This window comes from Otolemur garnettii, unplaced genomic scaffold (genome assembly GCF_000181295.1).
Source record: "Otolemur garnettii isolate 467f Iridium unplaced genomic scaffold, OtoGar3 scaffold00222, whole genome shotgun sequence".
In the NCBI taxonomy this organism is placed as follows: domain Eukaryota; kingdom Metazoa; phylum Chordata; class Mammalia; order Primates; family Galagidae; genus Otolemur; species Otolemur garnettii.
In genome coordinates, this window is record NW_003852617.1 from 1,655,124 (window position 1) to 1,681,567 (window position 26,444).

At 37.0% G+C, this 26,444-nt stretch overlaps 1 protein-coding gene across 2 annotated transcripts in view; it reads right to left on the minus strand.

The window, feature by feature from the left end:
- The window catches only part of TMEFF2 (transmembrane protein with EGF like and two follistatin like domains 2), a 256,835-nt gene that overhangs the window by 33,260 nt on the left and 197,131 nt on the right, over positions 1-26,444 (minus strand). For both annotated transcript variants that reach the window (XM_003801832.3, XM_003801833.3), the window contains exons 6-7: positions 16,744-16,892; positions 15,960-16,019 (exon numbers count right to left, since the gene is read on the minus strand). In XM_003801832.3, coding sequence (XP_003801880.1) covers positions 15,960-16,019; positions 16,744-16,892 — 209 coding nt within the window. The remainder of the gene's footprint in view (positions 1-15,959; positions 16,020-16,743; positions 16,893-26,444) is intronic.

Consider the following 26,444-nt stretch of genomic DNA (forward strand, 5'->3'; position numbering starts at 1 on the left):
TGGACAATGTCTGAAAATAATGGGTACCATTTGAGACTCAGAATTTATCCTTTTGAGGAGCTTGGGCCAGCGACATGGGCCCGCTACAGCAACAGTGATGCTGAAGACACTCTGTGTTTGCGAATCACTTCCAGGATTCTAACATGTTTATGCAACTTCCGGGAAAGTCACTATTTAGGCAATAATGGAACACTTCAGTTTGTTGCTTTATGTGCCATCACTGTACAAATTAATAGAAAGTAGACTATTATGGGGAGCAGACACTGGAGATCATCGATCAGAGATCTAGAACTTAGAGAGAAGAAAACTACAGCTCACAGAGGTTATGGGCACATGCAAGACCCAGCACAGGTTGCCCTGGGAAACCATGTGTGCAGTGGCTGGAATCAAGGGTGCACTAAATCTTCCCTCTGAGATTTTCCCACCTACAAAGCTTGGACAATTATTTTAAGAACTGGTCCTAGAAAAAGTGCTGCATACTTCATTATTGAATATCACTGTGGTCACTTGCAAACTTCCCTGTGGCAAGCTCTGCACTGATGCCAGCACCTAGTCTACCTTTCAAAACAATTTGGGACTCTTTTCTGGAATGGCCATCAGAGCTGTCATCACCTGAGGTCAGACAATTACAATTTGCAAACTAATCCTAGAAAAAAATGTTCTGAAGGGTGGACTAGGTTCTGGCCCTGGTGCACAGACTCCAAGGGGACTACTTCGAAGGTGATCCCGGTGATACTCAGCAATGAGGTATGTAGCACTTCTAGGATGAGTTCATAAACTTAATTGAATTAACCCATGGAAATGTTTTTGTTATTCGACAATACCACAACCCATTTCACAGGGGTTAGTAGAAGGAAATCAAAATAAGTTAAAAATAAGCAAAGATGGCAGAGAGTTATACCAGTTTGAAATCACATTAAGGCAAAATAAACATTTTTAAGTGAACTTGACACCAGGAAAAGATTTGAGTGACTGGTTTTGGGAATTACGATTTTTATATTAAGAATAATAGATGAGACATATCATACTTTCTGAGTTTCTTATGCTGCATCATATTATTCTCTCAAAGTTTCTATTCCCTTTTATATTTTGCATATACTGTATTTCTAGGCATTTGAGTACAACAGTTTCACCAGAACAACTTTTGTTTAACCCCTTAATTTTAAAAAGTTTCATTTGTAAGGTGTGTTTTAAAACTCTTAGAACCATTTCCCAAGGCAGAAATACTGTGGATTTTCTAATAAAAGTCATTAGAAACCAGAATTCATTTACCAGACATTAGATTGAAGTGGAAATTGCAGTAGACATGGGAACCCCAAACGTCTGTATTTTCTATTAAGCATGAAGGGACACTGAGCATAGTAATTTCTTGGGATGAACTCTGGCCTACAGTAGGATTTTACTCTCTGTCTTACATTTGACGATTTCAAAAGCATCCAACACTCTCACGCTCTAAAGTCACAATGCAAAAGAAGAATGACCAGTAATAGACATTGGTGGATGAGGATAATATGACAAACTGGATAAACTGACAGGCAGGTGGTGAATAATTTTAACATGACCCTAAAAATAGTGAAAGGATGTCTGCACACTGACACTTCTCTAAAGGCAGATGGATATGCATGACCTGAGTTTGTAGACAGGTGTCAGGAATATTGATGGGTGGTATGGGGATGATTATTTTCTTGGCATTGTTGCTGTAGACAGTTTGCATGATTAATGATGCATTTTAGTCTCTTTTTTTTCCTCCTAGGAGTAGAAAGGGATATGAACCTTTGTCACACCAAGGAATGTAAGAATTCTGCCTGAAGGGCAGAGCAGGAGAGCTTTAGTCACCTAAAAGCACTATATTCTGTTTGGAGGTGAAGAAACAGTAGTAAAATACACAAGTGGTTTTGACGTGTAAGATGACAGTGTCTGGGAGGGTGATTATAACATGCTTCTGATTACGAGGTTTCTCTTGTAGGGCACTAGAGCCTTGCACAGCTCTGAAGTAGCAAGGGCAGTAAGCCTGGGCTCTGGCAAACCCGAGAGTGAGCTCTGGCTTTGGGATGCATCTGAACACATACAATGTTTGAATGAAGATTGAGAACCACTCAAAGGAAACAGAACAGGACTCAGACAGGAAATAAAAGGTGAGATCATCTGCCTAATGTTTATATTCATTGCAGGTGTTCAGGGACAATTTTCTGATTCAAATCAATTCAATATTGTTTCTAAATGCTGAATCTAGTGAGAAAGAGCTTTTCTTTTCTAAGAATAATACTGTTTGCTCAGGTTTTTAAAATGTCACATAAAATAGTAAATGAACTATGCTATTTCAAGGCTCAAAATTAAATCCAAAGTCTAATAATAATTTGTAGATATATTTTTCTAAACCCTAAGAAGCCTGTCTACTGAAAATATTATAATGGTAAAGTTAATATAAGCTATGAAGGTAAACTTCCGGAGTTGTTTTCTTTTTCAACTAAAGGGAATTCTTGGAAATCAAATACCAAGGATGGGGAAAACAACAACAATAACAACAACAAACCTTTGTTAACTAACAAAATCATTTTCTTTTTTATATTGAGGGTTATTCATCAATGGATTTAGGTGATTAAGAACATTTAGGAAACCTACTTCTCCAAAAAAATTTAGTTTAGTTTTTTTTTTTTTCCTCTCAAAGCCTCATTTATACGATGGAAGGAGGTTAGAGTTTGGTTTTCATTAATACCAGTGACTAGACTGGCTATTTAATTATTTTTTGTTTATCCCAAAGGAAGACAAGAGTTTCAACCAAACTTTCCGTGATTGGTGCTAGAAAGGTTTATGAAGGCTCTTAATGAAATCTCACATTCCAAAATGTGAAAATAATAGAGTTTGGAGTTTGCTCTTAATATTTTTAACTCATAATTTTACCTGGCATACAATTGTCTTCAAATTACATATTAGATTTTTCTTACAGGGCTAAATAATATTATCTTGGACTAATATGGTAAATTTAGTCTGAAACACTCTACACATGTTGAGTTCAATGTTCCCTTCCGTGACTTAAAAGGCTTTCAGGATAGAGTCCTCTTTGTAACAGTATGAATGGTTACCCTTAACCGTCCTGTGCTTTTGGAAAATTTAGCTTGAATGAGACTAAAGGCAATCAGTGGAGAATAGATACTTCTAGGGCATAAATATAGTCCAGGAAAATAGACTACAAGCTTTATATATAGACCAGGAAAATAGACTACATCATCCTTGTCATTAAGTTTTTTATCACCTAATTAAAATGCTAATGCATAAGAATGGGAAAATAAAAATCTAGAATTTAAAGATCTTCAGTTTGAATTTTATTAAAATGAGGTCAATTCATGCTATCTAAATGAAATAATTACTTCTATCTGGAAAATAATTAAAACTCTGATGACAATATGTACAAATTTTATAACGAGGCATATCCATACATTAAATTTGTGCTAATAGTAATTCCTTATAACTACATAGTGGTATTGCATATCTCCAAAACGTATGCAAAAGACACAAAAGATACTATATTTATTTCAAAGAATCTTGAGGACTTCTCTAGATTACATGACAGTACACTGAGCAGCTAGGTTTAGAATTTAAGACTTAATGATAAATCATCGCGTGTTTTTCACAAAAACCAAAACATTGGTAAAATTAATAAATCACATATAGAATAACACTGACTAAACAGATTATAAATAACTATATATTATTTCACTGTCTATACCAGAAAGATTTACCTCAATTTTTCTCTTAACAACTAATGTTTGGCATAAAACTAGTGTAAATGAAAACAAACCAAAAATTTCAGCTGTGTAACTTTTCAGAAATGGTCTGTTTTCACAAAATGCATCGTATGTTTCACAAGACATTAACCCAGATTTCTCAGACAATTTATTTACCAACTCCTCCTTCTTATTTTCTTCCCAGTAAAAAGAGAAATGCTGCCCATACTATATGAATAGGCTGTAGTATAACCTAAGACAGAAAATAGCATTGCTGGGAAAGTTATTCATTTGTTTCAATACTAAAGTAATTACTATAGAAAAGACTTGCTCATTTATCATTTCTTGTTGTCCCTGCTATATTTTCAAGCTGTCTTTTTAAACAAATATCCTCATTGTCCTTGTTGCAAAACCAATAACTTTATTTTACAAGGTGAGACAGCACAGCACTGCAGCAAGGCTTATTCCCCATTCCAGACAAGGTCTGTGCCTGGGAAGCCCCGGAGGAGCGCTTATTCCTGTCCCTCCCTGGGCATGAGCGTGGCGCTGTGTAGTTGGCTGCTAAGTTGTCTTTTAAAAGACATCTTCAGGTCCCCCTTCTCTTTCAGCTAGGAAAGTTTTTATGTTCACTTAAATTCTAATGCCATATCAAATATTTTTTTCCATGAACAACACACCAATTTCAGTTTCAAGAATTGCCACCTGATATTTTAATAGCATTTAGCCAGTTGGTTTTAAATACATTTCTGTGAGTTAAGGTTTATAATAATTTATGATAGAAAAGCACTCAAATAATATTATAAGAAGGAGCTTTAAAATGGTTGCTGTTGCCTTTTCAAAAACATCATTAAATAATCTTTCAGATGCGCAGCCAGCGTTTGGCTCATCAGGTTAGTAAAAATCTGTAAGAAATAGCTAACATGAACAAAAAATGACACGGCCTTAAACAGGAGCAAAGAAGGAACTCAGGCTATGAAGATACTATTTAGTAATGCTGAATCAGATGAGTGATCCAATAACTTAGGATAACTAAAAGTACAACTTCTTCTATAACTAGATAAGTTTTTATTCTTCCCGTAAGCCATTGCAGAGACATACACTCCCTCTTATATGTGAAACTTTACATTTCTAGTATGAGACAACTCTTATGCTTAAAATAAGGGCGTGTATGTGTCTGTGTGTATTAAGCAGCAAGCTGTGTAGAACGTTAGACTAAGTTGACAATCTTTGGCCTGGGACTTATCTCCTGTGGGGTACTAAGAGAACTGAGAAATTATTAGTGAGCACAGCTCTGTACTGCACAATGTTCCTTAACTTCTAGACCCTACCTAACATGTACATTATCATAATTTTTAGCACCATGAGACAAGATTTGTAAACCTCAACACTACTGGCATTTTGGCTAAATAATTTGTTTTTGGTAGGGTTCTGTCCTGTGCAATGTAAGAGGTATAACAGAATTCTAACCTTCACCCATCAGATTCCAGTAGCATGCCTTACCCTGCCTCAGGCATTAATGTCTTGAGAAGTTACCAATGTCCCACAGTGGTGGTGGTGGCGGAGGTTAAGAAGGAGGGGTAGGTGGAGATATGGCAAAATTGAGAACCACTGCAAGAAGCTGATGGTCAATAACGCTCCTTCAATCATAATTTAGGAATTAAAGTTATATACTATGTCATAGAATCCTAAAGCTAGAAAGACTAAATAATCTCAACTTATTTCCAAATTTTACTGATGGAGAAACTTCTGTTCTGAGAGGCTAAAATTTTAAGTTTAGAGGAGTTAGCTTAGACTAGAGATGAGACTAAGTCAAATATTCTGCTTTCCTGCTCTAAGCTCTTTCTCCTACAAAATTCTATTTGTAAGTCATTTGCTCTAAAATCCAACTGAAATTAAAAAATAAATATTATTATCCATATTATTGGAGAAGAGCCCTGCAGAGAATCCAAAACAACAAATAACTCACATATAATTTCTAGTTGATTTTGGAATGAGCTAAGCGAGCCTATTCCAGTGGTATTATTTTCCTGATGATTATGATGAGAATAATAATTATGACTGTAATGAAGATAATAGTGGTTTTCTTAGAATAACATTACAATTTGCTGTGTTTCCTGGGCATGTATCAGTTTATAGCTAAAGTGAATAGCTCAGAAGCATAGTAAGCTGCAGGAGGCAACCACGTTCGATATTAGCACATAGAACTCACAATCTCCTCAGATCAGGAACAATTAATAGCTGCCCATTATTTTGACAGGATTGTTCTGTGTCTAGAAGACAACGTGGACACTTCATTAAAACTACCACATAGATAAGTTTCTCTGGTCTGCTCATTGGTTCTTTCTTTTCTCATGCTTCTGTAGCTGCATTTCGTTAAAAATCAGTACCAATCACAAAGGCATACGTGCCAAATGTCGGGAAAGGGTGAGTGACCGGGGCTGGAGTCTGGGCATGGGAGTGGGATTTGCTCAGAGGTTATTTCAAACAACAGGAAACCTTCAACTTCCCTGGAGCTCTTTAAATAACAGAAAAACAAATAGGAAAAAACCCAGTGGTGCAAGATTTGTAGAATAATTGTGACAGTACACGGACAATCAATCTGCAGAAGTGAATTCGGATGTGTACTGCCTGACAATATACTAATCGCTTGTTGGTTTAAAGTCTGTAGACTAATAACACATGATCTTTCTGGAATACTTAATTTCTGGAGGACAAATGGAGCTTGTTTTTAGGCTTCATTTTCAAAATGATTTTTAGAAATTTATTGAATCTTTTCTTTTTTTAGCTAAACCGACATTAATTTCCATTATTAAATGAACTTTTAGAGACATACTCTTGAGAGGGAGTTTTGTAATGTATGACACACACACCTTTGAACCTCAGGGAATGTAAAGAAAGATTAAAAGCAGGGCATTTTTTTGTTGGTGTGAAATATATTTTATAGGAATGTTATGTAACGCTATCAAACATTGACAGTGCATTAATAGCTCTCTGCAGAATCCTCCCTCTCTTTCCATGAAGGCTAATGAATTCATTCTGTTTATGTTTTATGAAGTTAAACATTAACAATGTCACCACAAAAACATAGAAAAACCCCCCAAATATTAAACTTGTTTTTAAGAATTATGTATTTTTCTTTGTAATTAGTCAAATCTCTTTGAAATACATGTTAAAACATAGCTTTGAAAATTAATTTTGTTAGAACTTTTGCAGTTTTTCACAATGCAGATGAACCTACCAAGGCAATATGACTGGAGATATATACTAATATTGTCATTTTCTTGGGGGCTGCTGAGCAAGAGTCCCAGAAGGGCTCAAAAGGAGATAGCAGAACTGCTCTGTGCTCCTTCAGAGCCTGAATGATTTAAAGTCATAAAATGGCTTCTGGGAGACCAGGCCCCAATTTTACTTTGATTAAATTTACTTTACCTATAAAATATTTGACTGGATGGGAGGCAAACCAGAAACGGAAACTCAGACAAAATGGAGTCCATAAGCCAATATCAGTGCACGTTCTGACCACGGGAAAGGGGGTCCTGGCCAAGGATGCAGCTTCTTTACCCTGATTTGAGGGCAGCTTATCCCTGTGGGGTAGACATTAGTGTCAGGCTATTTTAGCTTGACATCTTAAACATCTGAACAATACATGTTCTATTTACACTCAGTAAGTAATATTGTTATAACTGGGCTTCTGTGGTCATTCAACTCTAGGAAGAGAATACACTGGGGAGGATGGAAATCCCCTGATAATTCTTTCTCATTGCAAATGAATCTGCAGACACTGAGTTATGTTAACTTGAGTTCGCCACTGAGAGGTGGCTTACTCTTGACACAGCCAGAATTTAGATTTCAGAGTTTACTAGTCTGAGAGCCATTCTTGCTTTGGCATGAATTTAATCGACATCCGAAGTCTAGTTCTTGTATTACCCTGACCCAGTTATTCGTCTCCCCCCAAATCATCAGACCTGTGATTGCTGGTGCTCTGCCCGGGGTGAAGTCCATCTCTGTGCCCTCCACTTCCAGGGACTTTCCAAAGCTCACTTGGAACTGTGCTCCACGATGGCCAAATTCCCGTCTACTCTCAGATGCGTCCCTGGAATTCTCACCTTTCCTCTTGCTTCCTGAAGCACTAGCTCCCCCTGAGAGTAGTGAATCCTTAGGTAGCTCTATTGCCACCCTCCTGCCCTGACCCTCAGGGCTCAGAGATGGCTTGATATTCTCTTAGCTCCTCATTACCATTTCCAGATTACTAGGCCATCACTTCCCTCAAGCCTTATCACAGATTTCCACACACTTGCTGAGCCTGGAGTTTGACTCATAAATTAGATTCCTTTTGATTACAATTTGAGTTCAAAACCAAAAGTGTAAGCGTTTTCCAAATGAACAACTGGAGGGAACAAACTATCCCCATGAAGGGAGTATCTGTTTGGAAATGTAGTTTCTCTGGTAGATTTAGTTTCACAGATATCTTAAAATATTTTTAGTTGATTATGTTTATATGCAATCTCAAATCATCAAGATGTGAGAACGGACTTTTCATTGCACTTCATAATGTGGGTTCATATATTTGGGGCATGGCAGCCTCATTAGCACAGGCAGCAAATCAAAGTGCTGTGAACACTGTGTGTGCATGTTTATTTTTTTGGAAACTGCTTGAATTCTATTTACTAGTTTTGCAGAAAACATGGTGCCTTGTGCCTTGAGATTATGTAGAACATTGGGATATAGCCTACTCTTCTTTCAGTTTTGCAATTCTACCCATACTTACAGTACTCTTCCTGGGAAGAGAAATGACATGCTTAAGGTAAAACAGTAAGTTAAGGTGGGTATCAGGGCATCTCACTAGCAGTATCTAGGTATGTGCGCTCAAAGACCTGCTTTCCTTTTTGCCTCCGATGCTAAGTAGACCTGTTTTTTCTTTATAATCAGCTCATTGGAAGCATTTGTTCTGATGTCTTTGAAATGCGTGTTATTGATGTATTGACACTGGCATTTCTTTTCTTTTTCTTTTTTTTTTTTTGTGACAGAGTCTTACTGTGTTGCCCTCTGTAGAGTGCTATGGTGTCACAGCTCACAGCAACCTCAGACCGCTGGGCTCAAGTGATCTCTTGCTTCAGCCTCCCGAGTAGCTGGGACTATAGGCACCTATCACAATGCCCAGCTATTTTTAGAGATGGAATCCCTTGCTCTAGCTCAGGCTGGTCTTGAACTCCTGAGTTCAGTCAATCCACCTCCTTGGCTTCCCAGATGGCTAGGATTACAGGTGTGAGCCACTGCACCTACTAGCATTTCTGAGTGAAAATAATGCTTTAGATGAATAAAAATAAATTTCTATATATCACATTCCTGTTATTATTGTTTGGACATCCATCACATAGGTTTCTTCTAAATAATAAATTTGTAGATCCTTCAAACATATTCCCTGGAGTATAAATGATGGATTTTAAAGTTCAAATTGAAAAGTAACATGAGCAATATCATCTTGCAGTTCTGTCATATGCCAGGTCCTCCTCCTAAGTTTCTATTTGAATCTCATGTCCTAATAATTGTATAATCATATTACTTTTAGGCACCTATCACAAAATATACCATACATAAAATTATGTTGATTAGAAGGAAATTGGCTGTATAAAAATTGAGACATCATTTTACTGAAGACTTATAAATAAGTGCTCTATAAATGATGAATACAGATGGAAAAACGTTGGCCAAACTCTCCAGCAACAAGCTGTTGTTCTGTGTCTTGAGAGTAGGAAATAAACTCAGAAACATCCTATACTTGTACAAATCCATAAATGGTAATGTATGTATAAAGACTCTGAGCACACATCATATGGACAAACCATATCCCATACAACGTATAATATTTCCCATAAAAATAAGTTCAATTGTCAGACCAAAACAAAAGTAATAACAATAGTTAGCTATTAGTTGCTCGCGAATGCCTTACATTATGTCTTTTTTTTTTTTTTTAGTTTATAAGGGCAATAGTAATTTATTAAAATTGACTTTTATGTTTGTATTATTTTGCATTCTTTATGTTTTAAGTTCTATAGCTTAAGACTTTTTAAAAAAATGAAATCATAACTGTGTACCTTCAATCCTTTGGAAGTAGGTTTACTATCTCCACTGTAGAGGTGGTGAAACTCATGAAGAAACAGGCCCTTTGACTAACTGTCTTAAGGCTAAAAAACTAATAACAGCCTGGCCAGTGTTTAAGCTCAGTCTTGTCTGATTTTGTGGCTCCAACCGCTAAACAAGGCACCATACCTTTATGGCAGAGAAAGGTATGTAAGTAATACCTCAAGGTGAACAATTTGTTTCCGAAAGGAGCATTCCAAATAGGAAAAATCACATACAAATGATGCAGGATGTGTTTATGAACTGAGGCATAAACACAAAGTTTTCCAGAGTGTCTACCAGGCCCCAAGGCAACTTTTCAGTAGAAAACCTTCATCTGTATTGCAAATACCACTCCTGTGTTTATCTATAACATAATATTACAGATGACTGGCTACATGATTTTATGGGGAAAACAATGAAAGTGCAGAAGTTCAAGAGAGCAGGAAAGATTGTGAGTTAGAGTTCGTAGAAAGCCTTATGAATTCCGCAGCACTCTAATGTCAATCCCGGAGGGGAAAACACTTGCATCCAGATACTTTCTCTCAGAGATCTTGAAAAAAAATCTTGACATCTTAATTCATTTCCTGGGCTTAAATATTCTAGGCTAGTCTGGTTGCACTGTAATAGCCTGGGCAAACATTTTTATTTATTTCACTGTTGATACCAATATTTGTGCTACAAGCTGCTGCCTGCATTTGCTGCTATTTATTTATTTCCTACAGATCAAATTATTGGCCCAGACATAACGTGGTTTCTGCTGAAGTGCTCCTTGTGCTCATGAGCAAATGGGAAAGAAAGCTTCCATTTTAAATGTAGATTTTTGCCACTTGATTGAGTTAACTTATGTCATAGATATGATATGAAACCATTGGATATTCACATCTAGAATAGGGGAAGAGCAATCAAAGGAAATAATAGGTAAATAAAGTAAGTGCCCTCTTTGTACAGGTGGGTGGTCAATATGTCAGAATGTTGTATCCACAGGCGGTGCCTGTGGCTCAGAGGAGTAGGGCGCCAGCTCCATATACCAGAGGTGGTGTGTTTAAACCCGGCCCCGGCCAAAAACTGCAAAAATAAATCAATAAATTAAAAAAAAAAAAAACCCAAAACAAACGTATCCAGTTCCAGGTCAGCCACTTAGCTTTTCTGAGCCTCTAGCATTTGTACCCGTTTTGTTGGGTTGACAGTAGAACAAAGGAGGTAATGTAAATGAATCTTTGTAAAACTAAAAAGTACCATGAAGAGGTTAGCAATTTCTTTATTATTAACGTAGCCTTTCTCAGTAGCAAACGCGTTTCACTTGCTTTCTCTTGTCTATGCGGAGAAATAGAAAACAGAATGGGACAACCTGAAAACCGAGCAGTGCAGTGCTTATGAGATGACCAGGATCTGCAGACGTAAGTCAAAGAGAAGAGTAGCTCTCTGGATCATCTCATAGCAATGTAGATCTCATACTGAAACATTTATTTTTGAGTATGGAACTTCCAAGGGGTTAATATTTAAGGTGCAGAGAAAGTCCCCCAGCCCCTACAAATGTTAGGCAGAGACCCTTCTTCCCTGGGTCTCACGCTTGGTGGATTGTGGAATTAGCAATAACGGTCTGAACCTTCGCTCTCTCACATACTCTTTTTACTTAATCTCCCTGAACTTCCATTTTGCACCTGTCAAAGGCATGTAATACCTTCCTCACATTTCTGTTGTGAAGAGTGAAGGAGACAACGTATGTGAAAAAGCTTTGTGAATTGCCATGGTTTCTGCAGAGAACCAGTTATTATGACAATTCACTTAAACCATCTAGATACACTTTCAAGATGTCAGTTTCCTCTTAGTGTGGAAAAATGGGTTGATGGAATATTAACAGAGTGGATAGAATTTGGGTTAACTGTATGCTTCCGGCTTTTTTCTTCCATAATTCATATCACAGAGCTTAATTATCTAAATTTTTGCTTGAAGATAAGAGATGGATTTCTAAAGAGAAAATTTCTTAAAAATTATTTTCAAATGTTACAAGGAATAAATGAACCATCAATGTGTAACGTTCAACATGCAGGCCCATGGAATCCAGGCATCTCTACAGCCAGGCTCAGAGTTAGGGAAACCCTGGCTCTCTCCAAAGGCACAGATAAGCCGGGACTTACATTTTCTCCTAATAGCCACTAACAAATGGAAAACTTTCTCTTCTGACATACGTCCTATAATGCCACATATTCTTTATTGTAACTAAGGTGTTCTGAATGTTCTGTAACCCAGTTCCTGTGCAACCATAGACATCTGCTCTCCCTCTCAACTGTTGTCCTCAGCAGTCTCTGTCATTTATTTCTTTTTTCCAGTTTGGAAATGTACATATGTGAAACTCATTACGTTAGTCTAGCACAGAAACACCATCCTTGAATTATACATGCTTTATTGCTGTGCTCTAGAATGTTGTCAAAAAGTTGATTTGAAGAATTTCTAGCCATACCAAGAGCCCCTTGGTGTATTTTCTAAAATCCCTGTTGAAGATTTTATTTGCTCTGTGTTTTCTAGGGATGCTTTGTAGCAAGATCCATACTATGTGTAGAGGAACTTTGTCTGTGGTCTCTGAACTTTTATTTTTATCAGACAATAAAGACCAAGTTCCATTCAGCAAGGACCTAGGTTGATTTGCTTACCTTTGTAAAGCCCAGAATGGTGGCTTATGTATAATGAGGACTCTCTAAATATTTGTCAAATCAATTGATTCAGCTATAATTTTTCTTTCTATATTGGTTGCAAGGAAGCTTAGGGCTAAATGGACAATAGTCTACATTGCTGACATATTTATTTTCGTTAACAGTTCTGCTTTTATGTTTTCAATTTCTGTTTAAACAATCTTATTGAATGTATTTTAATTAAAAGATGCTGCAAATCCTTTTTGGAAACTAGTATAGGATGCCAGAAAATAAAATACATTACATTTTCTAAATAATAAAAACACAAAATAGTTTAACTCTATACTGTTTAAAATATCTAACAACTTATAAAACTAAGTACATTTTTTTGCTGGAAAAATACCTATTCACTTTTTTTCTGAAGCATGACCAGATTTTTAGACAGAGAAGCAACACATACAGCAGATGAAGAAAAACAAAATAGCAAACTTCATTTTTTAATTCCAAGACATGAAGCGGGTATTATATGTATTTAAAAAAAGATGTTGCAAATTTCAAGAGGTATAAAACATTTGCTATTTTAAAACTTCCAGAAGGAAAGCTTAAATTTAGCAATTTGAAATAATGGCAAGCTTGGAAACCCTAGCTTTGTGGTTTTATAAAGTTTGGGTTCTCTGAATGTTGCTATGAGTCAAGAGACAGGCCTAAATTCTAAGCCCAAGCCCAAGAGTGATAATGGGAGATAAAATTAAATGACATGTTTAGTTTATCTGAGAGCGACGCTGCCACTAGGCTTTGAAACACAGACATCCAAAGCCCTGGGTGCTCTGGGTCTGTTTGAAGGGGAGAGTGTGGAGCAGAGACCCAAGTCAGAGCAAACAGAAAGTATCACTGGCAGGGAAGATCTGGGAAATTCTTTGGTTTCCTGGTGCCGACGACATCTACGTGTCCGCAAGGATCGTAGAATTCACATCTCTGTGCACGTTAGCCACTCTTCCTCGACGGCACATACTACTTTTGTGCAGATGTTCCCTCACTTTGTTTCTTTTTTTTCCTTCTCTCTTCTTTTTTCTTTTCTTTTCTTTTTCTTTTGTAATTTAGTCCCTGCTGGTCCTCACTGGAGTCTCTTTCTTTTAAATTATATTAAAATAAGATACAATAAATTAATTTTAACATTTAGACCTTCTGTAAAGAAGATCTGTCTTTATAATCAGAAACATGAATTCTTATATTAATAGCTTTTTAAAAGTAGGCTCAAAGGAACAAGGGGACATGAGCTTAGTAAGGTTTTTAATCTATAGTTTCTAAAGGTATGTGTGTATAAGGAAAAATGAGGATGTGTTAAGATCATTACTTCTCTCTGCTGGGAGAGTCCAAGGATACAAGGGAAGTGGCTGTGACATTAAATTAACTGTGAGCACATAGCAGACTGCTAGGAATGTGAGTTACGCAGACCACACCGCTCCTGTTTTCCACCCTTGGAGAATTTCTCGCATGCGAAACAGAAATTAAGAGGACAATGACATACTGACTCTCCATTTGGCTCCTTTTAGTTTTTCCAAAGTTTATGGCCCTCAATTTGGGAAAATGCAAATATTATTGGAAGTTTGGGAATGTTGAGGAATGGGACTGTTTTTAAATTGGTTTCTACATATTGTATATTACTGACATCAGACTTTGATTTTCCATTGTTGTCTTTTATTACTTTTAATAATACTGCTGTGGATCAGCATCTCTCAAAACGCATCCCTTCTGTGATACTGAAAAGAAATGTGTTATTTATTGAACGATTTTGATAGAAGCTGTGTATTTTAAGGAACAATTCCTAACTGTCTTAGGTGTGATTATGGGGTTGTTAAATTAAAGGTTGATCTTTCTGAGATGCATGCTCAGCTATTTATGAATGAGATGATGCAATTTCCAGGATTTACTTCTAGGTATCACACAAACAGAAGAATGGGGTGGAAATGGGGCTGGGTTAGTCCTGGGTAAATGTTACTGAGTTTGAATGATAAGTACACGTGAGTTCATCATAGTATACAGCCTACCTTTGTGTGCATTTTGCACATATTAGAAATTCCCCACAACAAAAGTAAAATAAATAAATAAATAAATAAAAGATGCATGTCTCTTAAAGATTTCAAAATAAATATAAAAGGAGTTTTGGGTAAAAGGTCTATTTGTTTATTTGGGCTCTTCCCTAACTTACCAGTAGACAATTCTTTTCAAGGAATATCTATAAATATCTCTCCTGGATGCCTTGGGGATGGCCATATAATTGTATAACTAATGTTTTTCCATGTATCATTGTCCGTGATAATTCCAGGCTTCTAGCTCATAAAATGTTCTATCTACCTGTTGAAAAACATTCATATATGATACAGAAGATTTTTTAAAATAATCTTTTTATTACTTTTAAATTTTAAGAGATTGGAGATATAAGTAAAACATCTGATTAACTAACTTTTTTCCCTATTTCATAGACATCATTCTGTATTTAAATATAATCTCAGAAATACTGGTTGTTTTTCCAGAAACATTGTTAAAGAAAGTGAAATTACAGAAAGAAAGAATAAATGGTAGTAAATATCTTGAAAGAAGCATTTCTTTCTGGTTGAATATTACCCATACATCTAGTTACGTTTTCTTAATGTCTAAATAGAAAGCTATGCTTAGAAAACCCTGTACATCATTATCAACTTCAACAATTTTACTTTTATATATTTTACCTCAAATTTCTATACAATTTAGAATCTCATAAAATTCCAATTATATGCTAATAAGTTATTTAATAATCTTAGATGTAATATTATATTAATTTTATTATATTATAATTATAATATAATTATTATAATATATTATAATATATTTAAGAATATTAGTGTATAGGCAGAGATACTCTTCAAAATAAAATTCTATAATTGCTGAATAAGATTTAGATTTTTGCATAAAATTGTTTATAATTTTGCATATCTGAAAAGCTACACTGTCGTTTCTAAATAAATGAAGAAATAAACTAAGCTTTTAAAAAAGTTACACATATTTTTAAACTCTGCATCTGATTACTAATTGCTGTTACCCTTTCTTTCTAGCTTTTTAGAGACTATCAAACTTCTTTATTGTTGACTTTTATGAAAATTCAAGCAAGGACATTTGCATTTATTACAATATGCTGCCAAAAATTGCATTAATTTCCACTGATGCCCATTAATTTGATAAATGTTTTGTCATTTGTACCATTTGCACTGTCAAAACAAGTTAATTATATCTTACTGACATTTTTGACAATTGCGTTAACTCAGGAAAAAAAAAAGTGCGTGTTCTTTCCTTCAAAAAATGTTTACTCTTGCCTGTAGAAAGCTTGAACTAAGCAAGAAAAGATCAGCACATGTCAGTTCTATTTAGGCAGAATGGTAAACAATGATTCCCCAGAACTCTCTTAGAGAAGTGCTCAGTTTAAGTAGAAGAAAATTTTATGTACCTGCATAATCTGTTCGTGCATAATGCCCATCTTCAGATTTAGTGGTTGTAGTTGTGTTATCTGTGTTAAAAAAAATTAACAACAGAGATTGTTTAGTTGTTTCCAAAATATCTAAGATCAACAGTATCTTCATTGCAATTAAGGAATTTTTCCCACCATAGTTATAAAAAGATCATTATACGAAGACAGATGTACAAGTCAATTTCTGTTTGAGAGCAAATAATAAAACGAAGACGGCTTTTGAAAGCTGGGGCAAGGAGAAGGTTCATAATTACAACTGAGATAAACTGGGTAAAGGAATAATAACAACTCAAAAACCAAGTAAATGTTTCTGAACAAAAACCAAAGTAGAACATTCTAGTACTTCCCGCTTTTAAAAATGCCCTTGAAATATTTCTACTGAATCAATACATAAAAGTGGAGTGATGTGCTTGAAATTTCAAGGTTGTCCTAATAAATACTTGGATTCTTTGTTAAAAATACTTTTGACTTTCTTTTTGCCCTTTGCAGGAAGACTGTCTGCTGTCTCCTGAATATTAGCTTCTGTGTTTATCACATTGTGATGACACAGTCCCATTGTATTGAAAAAGCTCTGGACTGCCACTGATAGGCACTCAAAGTCCTGTAATCAACACAAATGTGACAGCGTACTCTCCTATCTATTGTAGATCAGAACTACCTTTTGGAAATGAAATAGCTGCCTAATAAGGAGTTATCTTCACTTTTCATTTCTGTACAAAGCCTAAAAAACATTCTTTGAAATGAATTTTGGTATGAACATTACCTTGACATCGACCCAGAGACATGACTTCAATTTTCTCCTGTTTCTGACATGATGCTTCTTTGATTTGACATGCATTATCATAAGATTTCCCATCAGAAGCACAGAGGGGGTTGAAGTTGGTTTGAGAACAGTCAATGTTGCACACACACCTAAAGCAAGAGAGAAATAAAAATATGTGACATCAATCGTGTTGTTACCTTATTATAAATAAAACACAAACGGAAGAATTGCTAGGTTGGCAAAAGGCAAGATGGCAAAATTGAATTGTATCCTTCCAGGGAAGTTCCTTCACTTTTCTACCTGAGAAGAAAGGAAACACAGAACAAATCAAAAATAATTCAAAAGACTGAGCAATGGATAAAAAATGAAAAGGGAAAACTCTGAAAACGATCATCAGTTAATCTCTGCCCTGGAACTTTTAAATGATGTTTATAAACTTCCGTGCTGATGCCTGCAGAATTTGAATAGGCTGAGGTAGCCATGAAACTCTGCTTTGGAGTTTTATTAAATGCAATCTTACTTCTTTTCTCAGGATATTTGAGTGGTTAAAGCTCGAACAAAATGACTCAGAGGAGACAGTTAAGAGAAAGCAAACGAGCAGATTATTTGGAATGCAATCAGGAGTTAAATCTTTCTCAGCACTAAGTAAGGATGCACATGGAATGTACTAAATGAGAATCTTCAGTGGTCTTTAACATTTTTAGGGTGCTGCAAAACCCCTTAGCAATCAAATGAAAGCTACTGGAATCTCCCCAGAACTACCAATACTTGTAAACAACCATTGCTGTATAAAATTTCAGGGGTTTCTTGGGCTCTCTGAGCTTCACAGACCCCTTTGCGAGATACACACTGCCCTTTTTCTGCTTCACATTTTAAATAATAAATATTACATACAACTTAACTTTCACTCATGATCTTATATTTTTCTATACTTTAAAAATTTGGTGAATTAGTAAGAATTTGGTCTCCTGGAAACATTTTAAAACAAGCTTTATATGATTTTTTCCTATGTTCTTATAATTCTCTATATTTTACAGTCTATTTTGTTATGCAGAATATTGTGTATTCTGGGGTGTGTGTGTATAAACATGTTACTGACTTAGAATATAAACTCATATTTTATTTTATTTTATGTATTTTTTTTTTTGAGACAGAGCCTCAAGCTGTCGCCCTGGGTAGAGTGCCGTGGCATCACAGCTCACAGCATCACAGCTCACAGCTACCTCTAATTCCTGGGCTCAAGCGAGTCTCCTGTCTCTGCCTCCCAAGTAGCTGGGCCCACAGGTGCCCGCCACAACGCGTGGCTATTTTTTGGTTGCAGCATCATTGTTGTTTGGTGGGCCCAGGCTAGATTCGAGCCCATCACCTTAGGTGTATGTGGCTGGTGCCTTAGCCACTTGAGCCATAGGCACCAAGTCTAAACTCATATTTTAAATTGTTGTAATATTTACATTATTTTTCTAAATAGATTCTGTGCTTCTTCTGAAAGTCATGTATCACACATTTTACTTCTGTACATCTTTCTTAAAGCTGGGCATACAATACAATGATGAGAGCAACCAGCTTACCATATGCTCAGCTCTTCACATGCATTGCACTATTTAATCCTCACAAAAGCCATTTGACAGCCCAAAGATATTACATAAGGTCAGAGCACGAGTCAATGTGAGGCAAGGACTCACCACAGATGGGTTCAGCTAAAACTCACCCCCTTTCCTCTAATGCCACAGGCTGTATTATAGGAATCTCCTGGAGAACTTTTCGTTATATAGATTGATAAGCAGATTCCTGAGTGCCAGTAAATCTGGGGTAGAGCCCAGGATTCTGTATTCTTAAGTAATCATCCTGGCACCAGACTCACTTCTTGGGATTCCCTGCTTGATCACTTTGTCAAGTGAGTGAGAGAGGGTTTTGTCTACACACCAGTGCTTCTCAGAATGTAGTCCTTAGACCATCTGTATAAAATTACCTACATGGCTGTGAAAAAGGCTGGCAGAATGTGCTAATGAACTTATTATTTTTTTTTTTTGTAAGCAAGTTGCTTTAGAAACACTTGGTTATTTTTACATTCACCTATTTAGGAATAAACAGCTAGGACAGATGGTAACCATCTCTAAATGCTTCACTCATTGAGGTGCTGTGTTCCTGACTCAGCCGTGATGATGCCGTGGGCTGACAGCTACCAGAACATGACATTGGTACTTCTGCTGATTCTTGGCATCTGAAAATATGAGGTCAGGAGCTTCCTGTATGTTCAAATAGCTTTTGGCCCTTTATAGAGTGGGCTTGGAGAAGTGACTGTGTAGGTAAAGCTTTTCTTAACCACTTGTACTGAATGAGGAAGGTGTGGGGAGGCTGATAGTTGCATTTTTTAAAAAGTAGTTTCTTTTGTCTTTAAAACAGCTTATGTTTTACTGCTTTATATTGTGCTAGACTCCAGACACTACTTCTTTGAAGGTCTCCTAAAAATTATTTGTTAGCAGTAGAAGAACAGAGAGACAGGTAGTTCCTCTCCCTTACCCATGTAAACAGTAAACCAAGTAAAATACTGAGGGCTTTGAGGATAGCTCCAAATTTAATCCAAAGAAATTCAGAAATTCACACCATGCATATCAAGACAAAAATAACTACCAGTTCAGAAATCCATTTAATATCACAAAAAAATGGTGCAATGAGAATAGAGATGGGAAATTTGACGGGACTGAACTGGCTAGAATCAATGTTTCAGCGAAAAACTCACTTATGCTGTAACACCAAATCGAGTGATTATTCAAGACATTTGGGTAAGATTCTCCTTTTCCAATTGGCTAGTTTCTTTTCTTTCTTTTCTCAGCTTGACTGATCTGATTTCAGTCCCACAGATTTTCTGCTGTGGAGATCTTCCCTTTCCCGTCCTAGCCTCGCTTGCTCAGGGCTTCCTTTCAAGATTTGTTTCCCCTTTGGAAATTCCTGGCTCTTGATTCCTTGATGTGAAGGTGAGATACAGTACGTGGATCTCTGGGACACAAGCTTCATGAGTGCATGGCTTACTCCACCTTCTCCTCTATTGTGCCCTCCCCATACCTCTCTCTCTTCTCCCTATTCTATGTATGTACCTGCATATGTATTAAATAAATGTAAGAGTCAATTTTAAAAACAACTTGTGAGTCTCAGCAGTCATTGGAGAATGTTTTCCTTTTTTAACAAATGGAGGTATCATCAAAGATTTGCTAAAAGGGTTTGAAAACTCTGAAGGTTGTAGAGAGAGAAACATTGAGACCAGATTACCAGGGATCAACCATTTCTCTGTTTTCATAAGACCAGGGAGCTCTGATGATATAATCATTATTTAATTTTTTTTGGTATCTAAATTTGTTAAACTTACTTAACTAGAAAAACTTGCAAAATGTGGGAGAGCATTCTGATACTCTAAGTCTATCTTGACTTCTTCTAATAGTGGCTGAATTACCTTTGCACTCCCTACCCTGCCCTATCTATACTTTGCACATGATAAACTTTTAATGACTGCAAGTGGAATAAATACCTAAATAAAATGAATAAATACAGTAACAATTTTATTTCTTAATCCTTAAAGAAAGGTAGCTAATATTACTATCTCTATTTTATCAATAAGAAAATTTAGGCCTAGAGAAAGCACACAGCTTGTAAAGGGAAGAACTTCATTTCAGATCTAGGCAGTCTGACTCCAGAGGCTGCACTGTTCTACATACTGAAAATACAAGGAACGACAGACCCAAATTCCTGACATTAAGTAATTAAGGGAATAATTTAAATGAACAGAATTTGAAAAACAAGATTATGTCTACTCTTAGAGTATTTATATGATTCTATGAATTTAAATCACATTGACTTTTAGACTCTGTCTTCTCAAACATGTTATTAGGCTTTTTATACCACCGGTTTATATCACTGAATGTTAGTTTTACGACACCGTAAAGTAATCCCTGGCATTAGGAAGAGTAACTAATCTATTGGATACTAAATTAATCTGACCACTTAAGCATCCATCAATTGTTCAGAATATTTTATCCTTAAATAAAATGCTACATAAAGTTGATTCCACATAAAAACACATATTTACACACCCACACACTGCCCCATATACACACAAACATATATCCTAATAGACTCTACTGAAATTATAGAATTGGAAGATTTTAATACTAAATGTTTTTCTGACCCTTTGGTTTTAAAGAGGAATTTTTGTAAATTCACATTCATGGGGTAGATGGGGTTGGTGTGTTTACATGAGAGAATGAATTTGTGTATATGTGTAGGGGGGTGGGCTATACATACCTCCATGGAAGCATTTACTGCACTATTAATGCACCTATTTACTTGTTTGTATCTTTACTTTTTGCAATCTTCCCTAAGAGAAGGTGTCTTATTTACATTTGAATTCCTAGTGCCTACGACAGGTACATCACAACACATCTTCAACAAGTGCTTGTTGAATGAATTCCTGAAAAATGGCAGGTGGAGTTGCACTAAGTTAAAGAACACAGTTGTAACAGAGAACTGATTTCTTAGTAACCCCAATGACATCAGAGTGCAACTGGGACAAGGACATGTTTCACTTATATTTTGTGGTATTGGGTACAGTTAGGTACCAGTATAATCTGAACACAGTAGAAACCTGTCAGTTTTTTGCTACTTCAAACCATTGAAAAATATAAAGGCTTTGATAAAAAAGTGACAGAATTATCATAGGGTGTAATTGTGAAATTGCAGGTCATTGTAATTTAGCAATTTATGTAAATTAATCTAGAGTTTTTCTTTCTACAAAAGTGAAAAGCATGTGACACTATGTCTGTCACCTCGGCTAGAGTGCAGCGGCATCATCATAGCTCATTGTAATCTCAGACTCCTGGGCTCAAGTGATCTTCCTTGAATCTTCCTTGGGTTGGTCTCCTGAGTGGCTATGATTACAGGCTCACACTCACACGCACAACTAATTTTTCATTTGTTTTGTAGAGATGGGGTGTTGCTCTTGTTCATGTTGGTCTCCAACTTCTCACCCCGAGTGATCCTCTTGCCTTAGCCTCCCAAAGTTCCAGGATTCCAGGCTGCGCCTTACCAAGCACACATTTTTTTAAAACAGAAACCATCCTTTCACAGCTTTTGCCAAAGAATTGCATTATTATTCATTCGGAGAGGAGTAACTAGTTAATTACAGCATGTCACAAGTACTTTAAGTGAAGCAAGGATTTGTAAGGCTGAGGACTGCACTGATGCCTTTAAGGGTTTTTGTGCTTTTTCTCTTCGTTTTTTCAACCTATCTCAGTCTTTTGACATTTTGACACTGCGATTACATAGATCTCTTTTCTTCTAGTCTACAAAGAAAAAAAATCAGCCTTACTTGAAAATAATAATTTCAGGGGTCTCTATGTGAAAATACTACCCTCTGAAAATCTTTCAAAGACAATTAACGTTGACTGAAAATCTTAGCTTTCTGAATCATAAGAAGAGAAATATGAAATAATTTTAAAAGACCACTTGATGGAGTAAAGAACCTAAATTATAAGAAGTAAAAGGTGGCATCTAAGACAACTCACATACTTTGTAATTATCGCACAAATATTTTTTTGGGGGGGAGGGCTTGACATTAATTTAGTTTCCTTCCCCTCCTGAAATGGCTCTTCCTAGGATGATTTGCGATGAGTTAAACAAGCCTCTCTGAGTGTTTAGGAATGCCTTGTCATCTGACAGAGTGTGAGGATGCGAAACCTGCCAGCTAGCAAATTACTTATTCATGCGTCTGGTTGTGGCTGCCCTCTAATTTCACTAGATTTTGTTTCATCTATTAAACATGGCTGTCACTTATTCCTTTCCCAAGTTCCTTGGCTTGATTTCCATTCCATATTTTGACCATCCCATATTCCTAGTAAGTTTCAAGGCACCCAGTTCCACAGCAGTGAGGCTGCCTTTCCGGGCTGTTGTGCACCTGACTGTGGCTGGCTTCCCTTGAGCCTGTCTATCTCTGGGGCTATTATGCAGATGCTTTTGGGCCTGGTCAGTAAATGAGGTCAGAGCCACTGTCTGTGCTCTCTGTCGGATCTGTAATGGATGAACTGCATTATTTTAATAACAGTAAAAACAGTGTGTGCCTTTCATTCAAGACTCTTGTGATATTTTAAGCCCATTTGCTCATTAATTCTCACGTCACTCCTTTTGATGGATCTTGATTGTAAGTATTTTATCTGTAAAGAAACTACAGTGCAGGAATGACAGTGAGCTACAAGGGAGAAAATGAGGTAAGAGATGTAAAAACGTGTTGAAAAATGAAATACTCCATACAAAGGGGGCAGAAGCAGTGAGTGGTCAAGCTAGTGTGTTTCCAGGTCACTACTCAGGTTACTTTATAAAAAACAAATTAGAGTGTTTTAGTTCTGTTAGTCTCAAAATTCAGGGAAAAGGAATGATGAGCTTTTCTAGCAATGTCACCCAGGATAGCAATGAGGTTTTTCAAGGATGGCAAGGCTTGTTATGTATGTGGAAAGAGCCTAGTTGCCATTAATATTGACTTCTTTACAAGGAGGCAAAGCATAGCAGTTGGTCTATGAGATGGGGAAGGTCTTGGAAATACTGGGACTCACTGATTAGAAAATGCCTAAGACAACATACACCTGATCAAAGGAAAACTGAGCTAAGAAATCCTTCCCCTGAGCAGTGCCAAAGCTTTCAAAAACAGGACCTCATATATTTAACAGAGGGAGTAATTGCTGGGGAAGAAACTGATGGCATGTAGTGAAATAATGTAATGTAATAAAGGGAGGTGGAGAACATGGCTAGAGGTTGGAATGTGGTGTCGGAGAGATATGTTGATAACCTGGCTTATTGACTAGTAGTGTGGCACTGCACTAGTTGCTGAACTTTCCCGAGCCTTAGAATATTCACCTGTGACAATGGAGATAGGAACTCAGGACTGTGGGGACTAAATGGAAGGGTGCACAAAGACTGCTTAACAAAGTTTCTAAGAACTTGTAAATACTCAAAAAAATATTAGTCATTGTTAACTTTTGGCTTTTGAATTCTAGATTTCTAATCCTGGATAAAGATCAAACTCTTTGGTGAAATATTTTGAAAACCTAGATGCTTGGGTTCTAATCAAGAGATTCTCATTTAGGACGTCAGATGTGAGGCCAGGGAAGTGCTGTGGCTGAAATTGCTACAAGTTATTCTGATGGGCAACCATAGTGAGTGAGTGACAGTTACATCAGATACACTCTAAGACTGTCCAAAGGGCTTTGAAATTCAGTATGTGTAGGATTCTGATTTCTCAACAGGTCTGAGGTGGGACTCAGAAATCATCATCATAAAGCATGCTCCTAACCTCTTTCTGGGGCAGATGGCTCGCACTGCTTAGAGAAGTCCCGGCTACTCTGACTGCAGCACCTCCCTCCGACTACCTCATGCTTTTTCATTTAGTGTTCATAAATAGATAAGAAAAAAGAGAATGGTTTAGAAGGGTAGAGAAGGTCGGTAGGATTTAGATGCTGGAGAGTGGTGGAGGCATGATCTGGGGAAATGCGTGGATGGAGCACTGTGTGCTGGGAGGACCACAAACGTTACCAGTCTGGCTGGGATAAACTTTTCTTACCCAAAGTGGTTGAACACCATACTCCAGACAGATTGCAAAGGGCCTCAGCTCCAATCCAAGGGGTGGCCTTTATCTTCCTTGCAGTGGGGAGTCCTGAAAGCTTTCTGAGCACAGGGGGAAAGCAGTGTTTTAGGGAGATTATGCTGGCTGTGGAGTGCAGGCCAAGTGCCCCGTCAGTTACCAGGCTCTGCCGCCAGGTGTAGGGACAAGGCAGCAAAGCCCAAGAGTGAAGCGTCAGCTGTGCAGAAGGGAAGGAAGAATCCGTAGGGCTCGGTGGCTCTCCACTTGGGACACAGTACAGTGAAGTACTGAGGCGAAGCTTCCCCTTCCACGGCCTTCCTGCTCTACTCTTCCCTTTTTGCCTCCTATGTGGTAATCTAAATAGAAAACTTATTAGGGGAGCAGCCAAGCTCAGGGAGGTAGCTGTGTGACTCGGGGGGCTTTCTTTCCTCTTAGGGAGAGTTTTCTCTCTCTCTCTATGGAGACAGGGGCAAACAGGGCTCTACACAATAGCATGTGATAGTGACAGCATGCAAACCCCCTTAGCTACAGTTGAAGAAGAATCCTTAGATTAATGTATGCCCTGACTTGTTCCACAATTGATTTAATAAGACCGAAACAAAACCACAGTGGCAGCAGAGACTCATTAATGCCCACTGCTGTAGGGAGCAAACAAGGCTCTTCCCAAGGCAGTGAGTGCTCCCCCATCCCTCTTCGATACATATGACATAGATCAGCGGTTCTCAATCTGTGGGCCGTGACCCCTTTGTAACAACGAAAATACATCGTGGCTTTAGGAAGGTTGAGAACCACTGATATCGATGAGGTAGGATTTAACTCTTGATCCATTGTCAGGGATCACGGCTGTCCTTTTCTCAGGATTATTATTATTTTCCTTTTTTGGAGCAGCTGCATTTGCATCTTAAAAAAATCAAAGTAAAGAATTCTTGTTACTCATGTACATTTTAAAAAGTTTCTTGAAGCAAAATCCCTCATTAGCATCATGTGTCTGCTCTTGCTCATTAAGCTGGAAAACATATTCAATAACCAAGGGTAACTTTGTGATTACTGAAAAGTGTGGTTGCTCTGACTGGATGGGTCTTAATACACACCAGAGTCAGAAAGCATGAAAACCCTAGAAGGAAAAGTTGAAAGGAAAAAACAATACAATAATATCACCCAAAGAATCACATTTGAAAAATGCAGTAGGCTAAACGGCCTCTTGCTCCATCCTGTGATGATCTAGCCGAGTGTTGGAGCACGTTCCTAACACCAGGCTTCCCACGCTCACTTGGCTGGGTGGGACGGCCTCACGTTTGTATTTTACCAACCGGCCCTCTGGTGTGCTCTCACTCGGCACAGGCTTTCAGAAGTAAATGTGCACGAACCTCATTACTGTCTAGGTTTCCCGTAAAACTGCAATTTCAAATCGTGCCCTTGGATTTGATCCATGAGAGATAAGAAATAATAGATGAATTATAGCTCTGCATTTCAGTAAAATTGCTAGCTTGAAAATATCGTCTATTACATTGTTCAGGCGGTTTTCATTTGTTGGGATGATGTTTATTTATTTTCTTATAAGAACCCTTATCATAATGGTTTTCAGAGGGGTTAAAAAAGGGTAGTCTTACCTAATGAGGCAGTAGATCTTTTATTGGATAATGTCAACTGTAAGACATACTGCGTTTTCCTTTATTTCTTGGCTCTCAGGGAGCTCCAAGGTAAGAGATAGGTAGTAAGTGTGCGTGTGCCTGCTCCTGCACATGTACAAAATGAAGGCTGGGTGCCATACGGGATTAACAAAACATCTAGCCAACTAGTTTTAAGAGTATTTTCTGATCTTATGAATAGAGGTGGGAAAATAATATGCTATATTACCTATAACACATAATACCTATAACACATACTTATTTTCTGATCTTATGATATAGAGGTGAGAAAATAATATGCTATATTACCTATAACACAATAATACCTATAACACATACATATAGGATTAATTCTCAGTGTTTTCGTAACACATTATTTCCCAATTGATGTTTGTAAGAGTTTATATTGTTCCAATTGAGTATATAAAAAAAGTATTGATTAAATTATACTG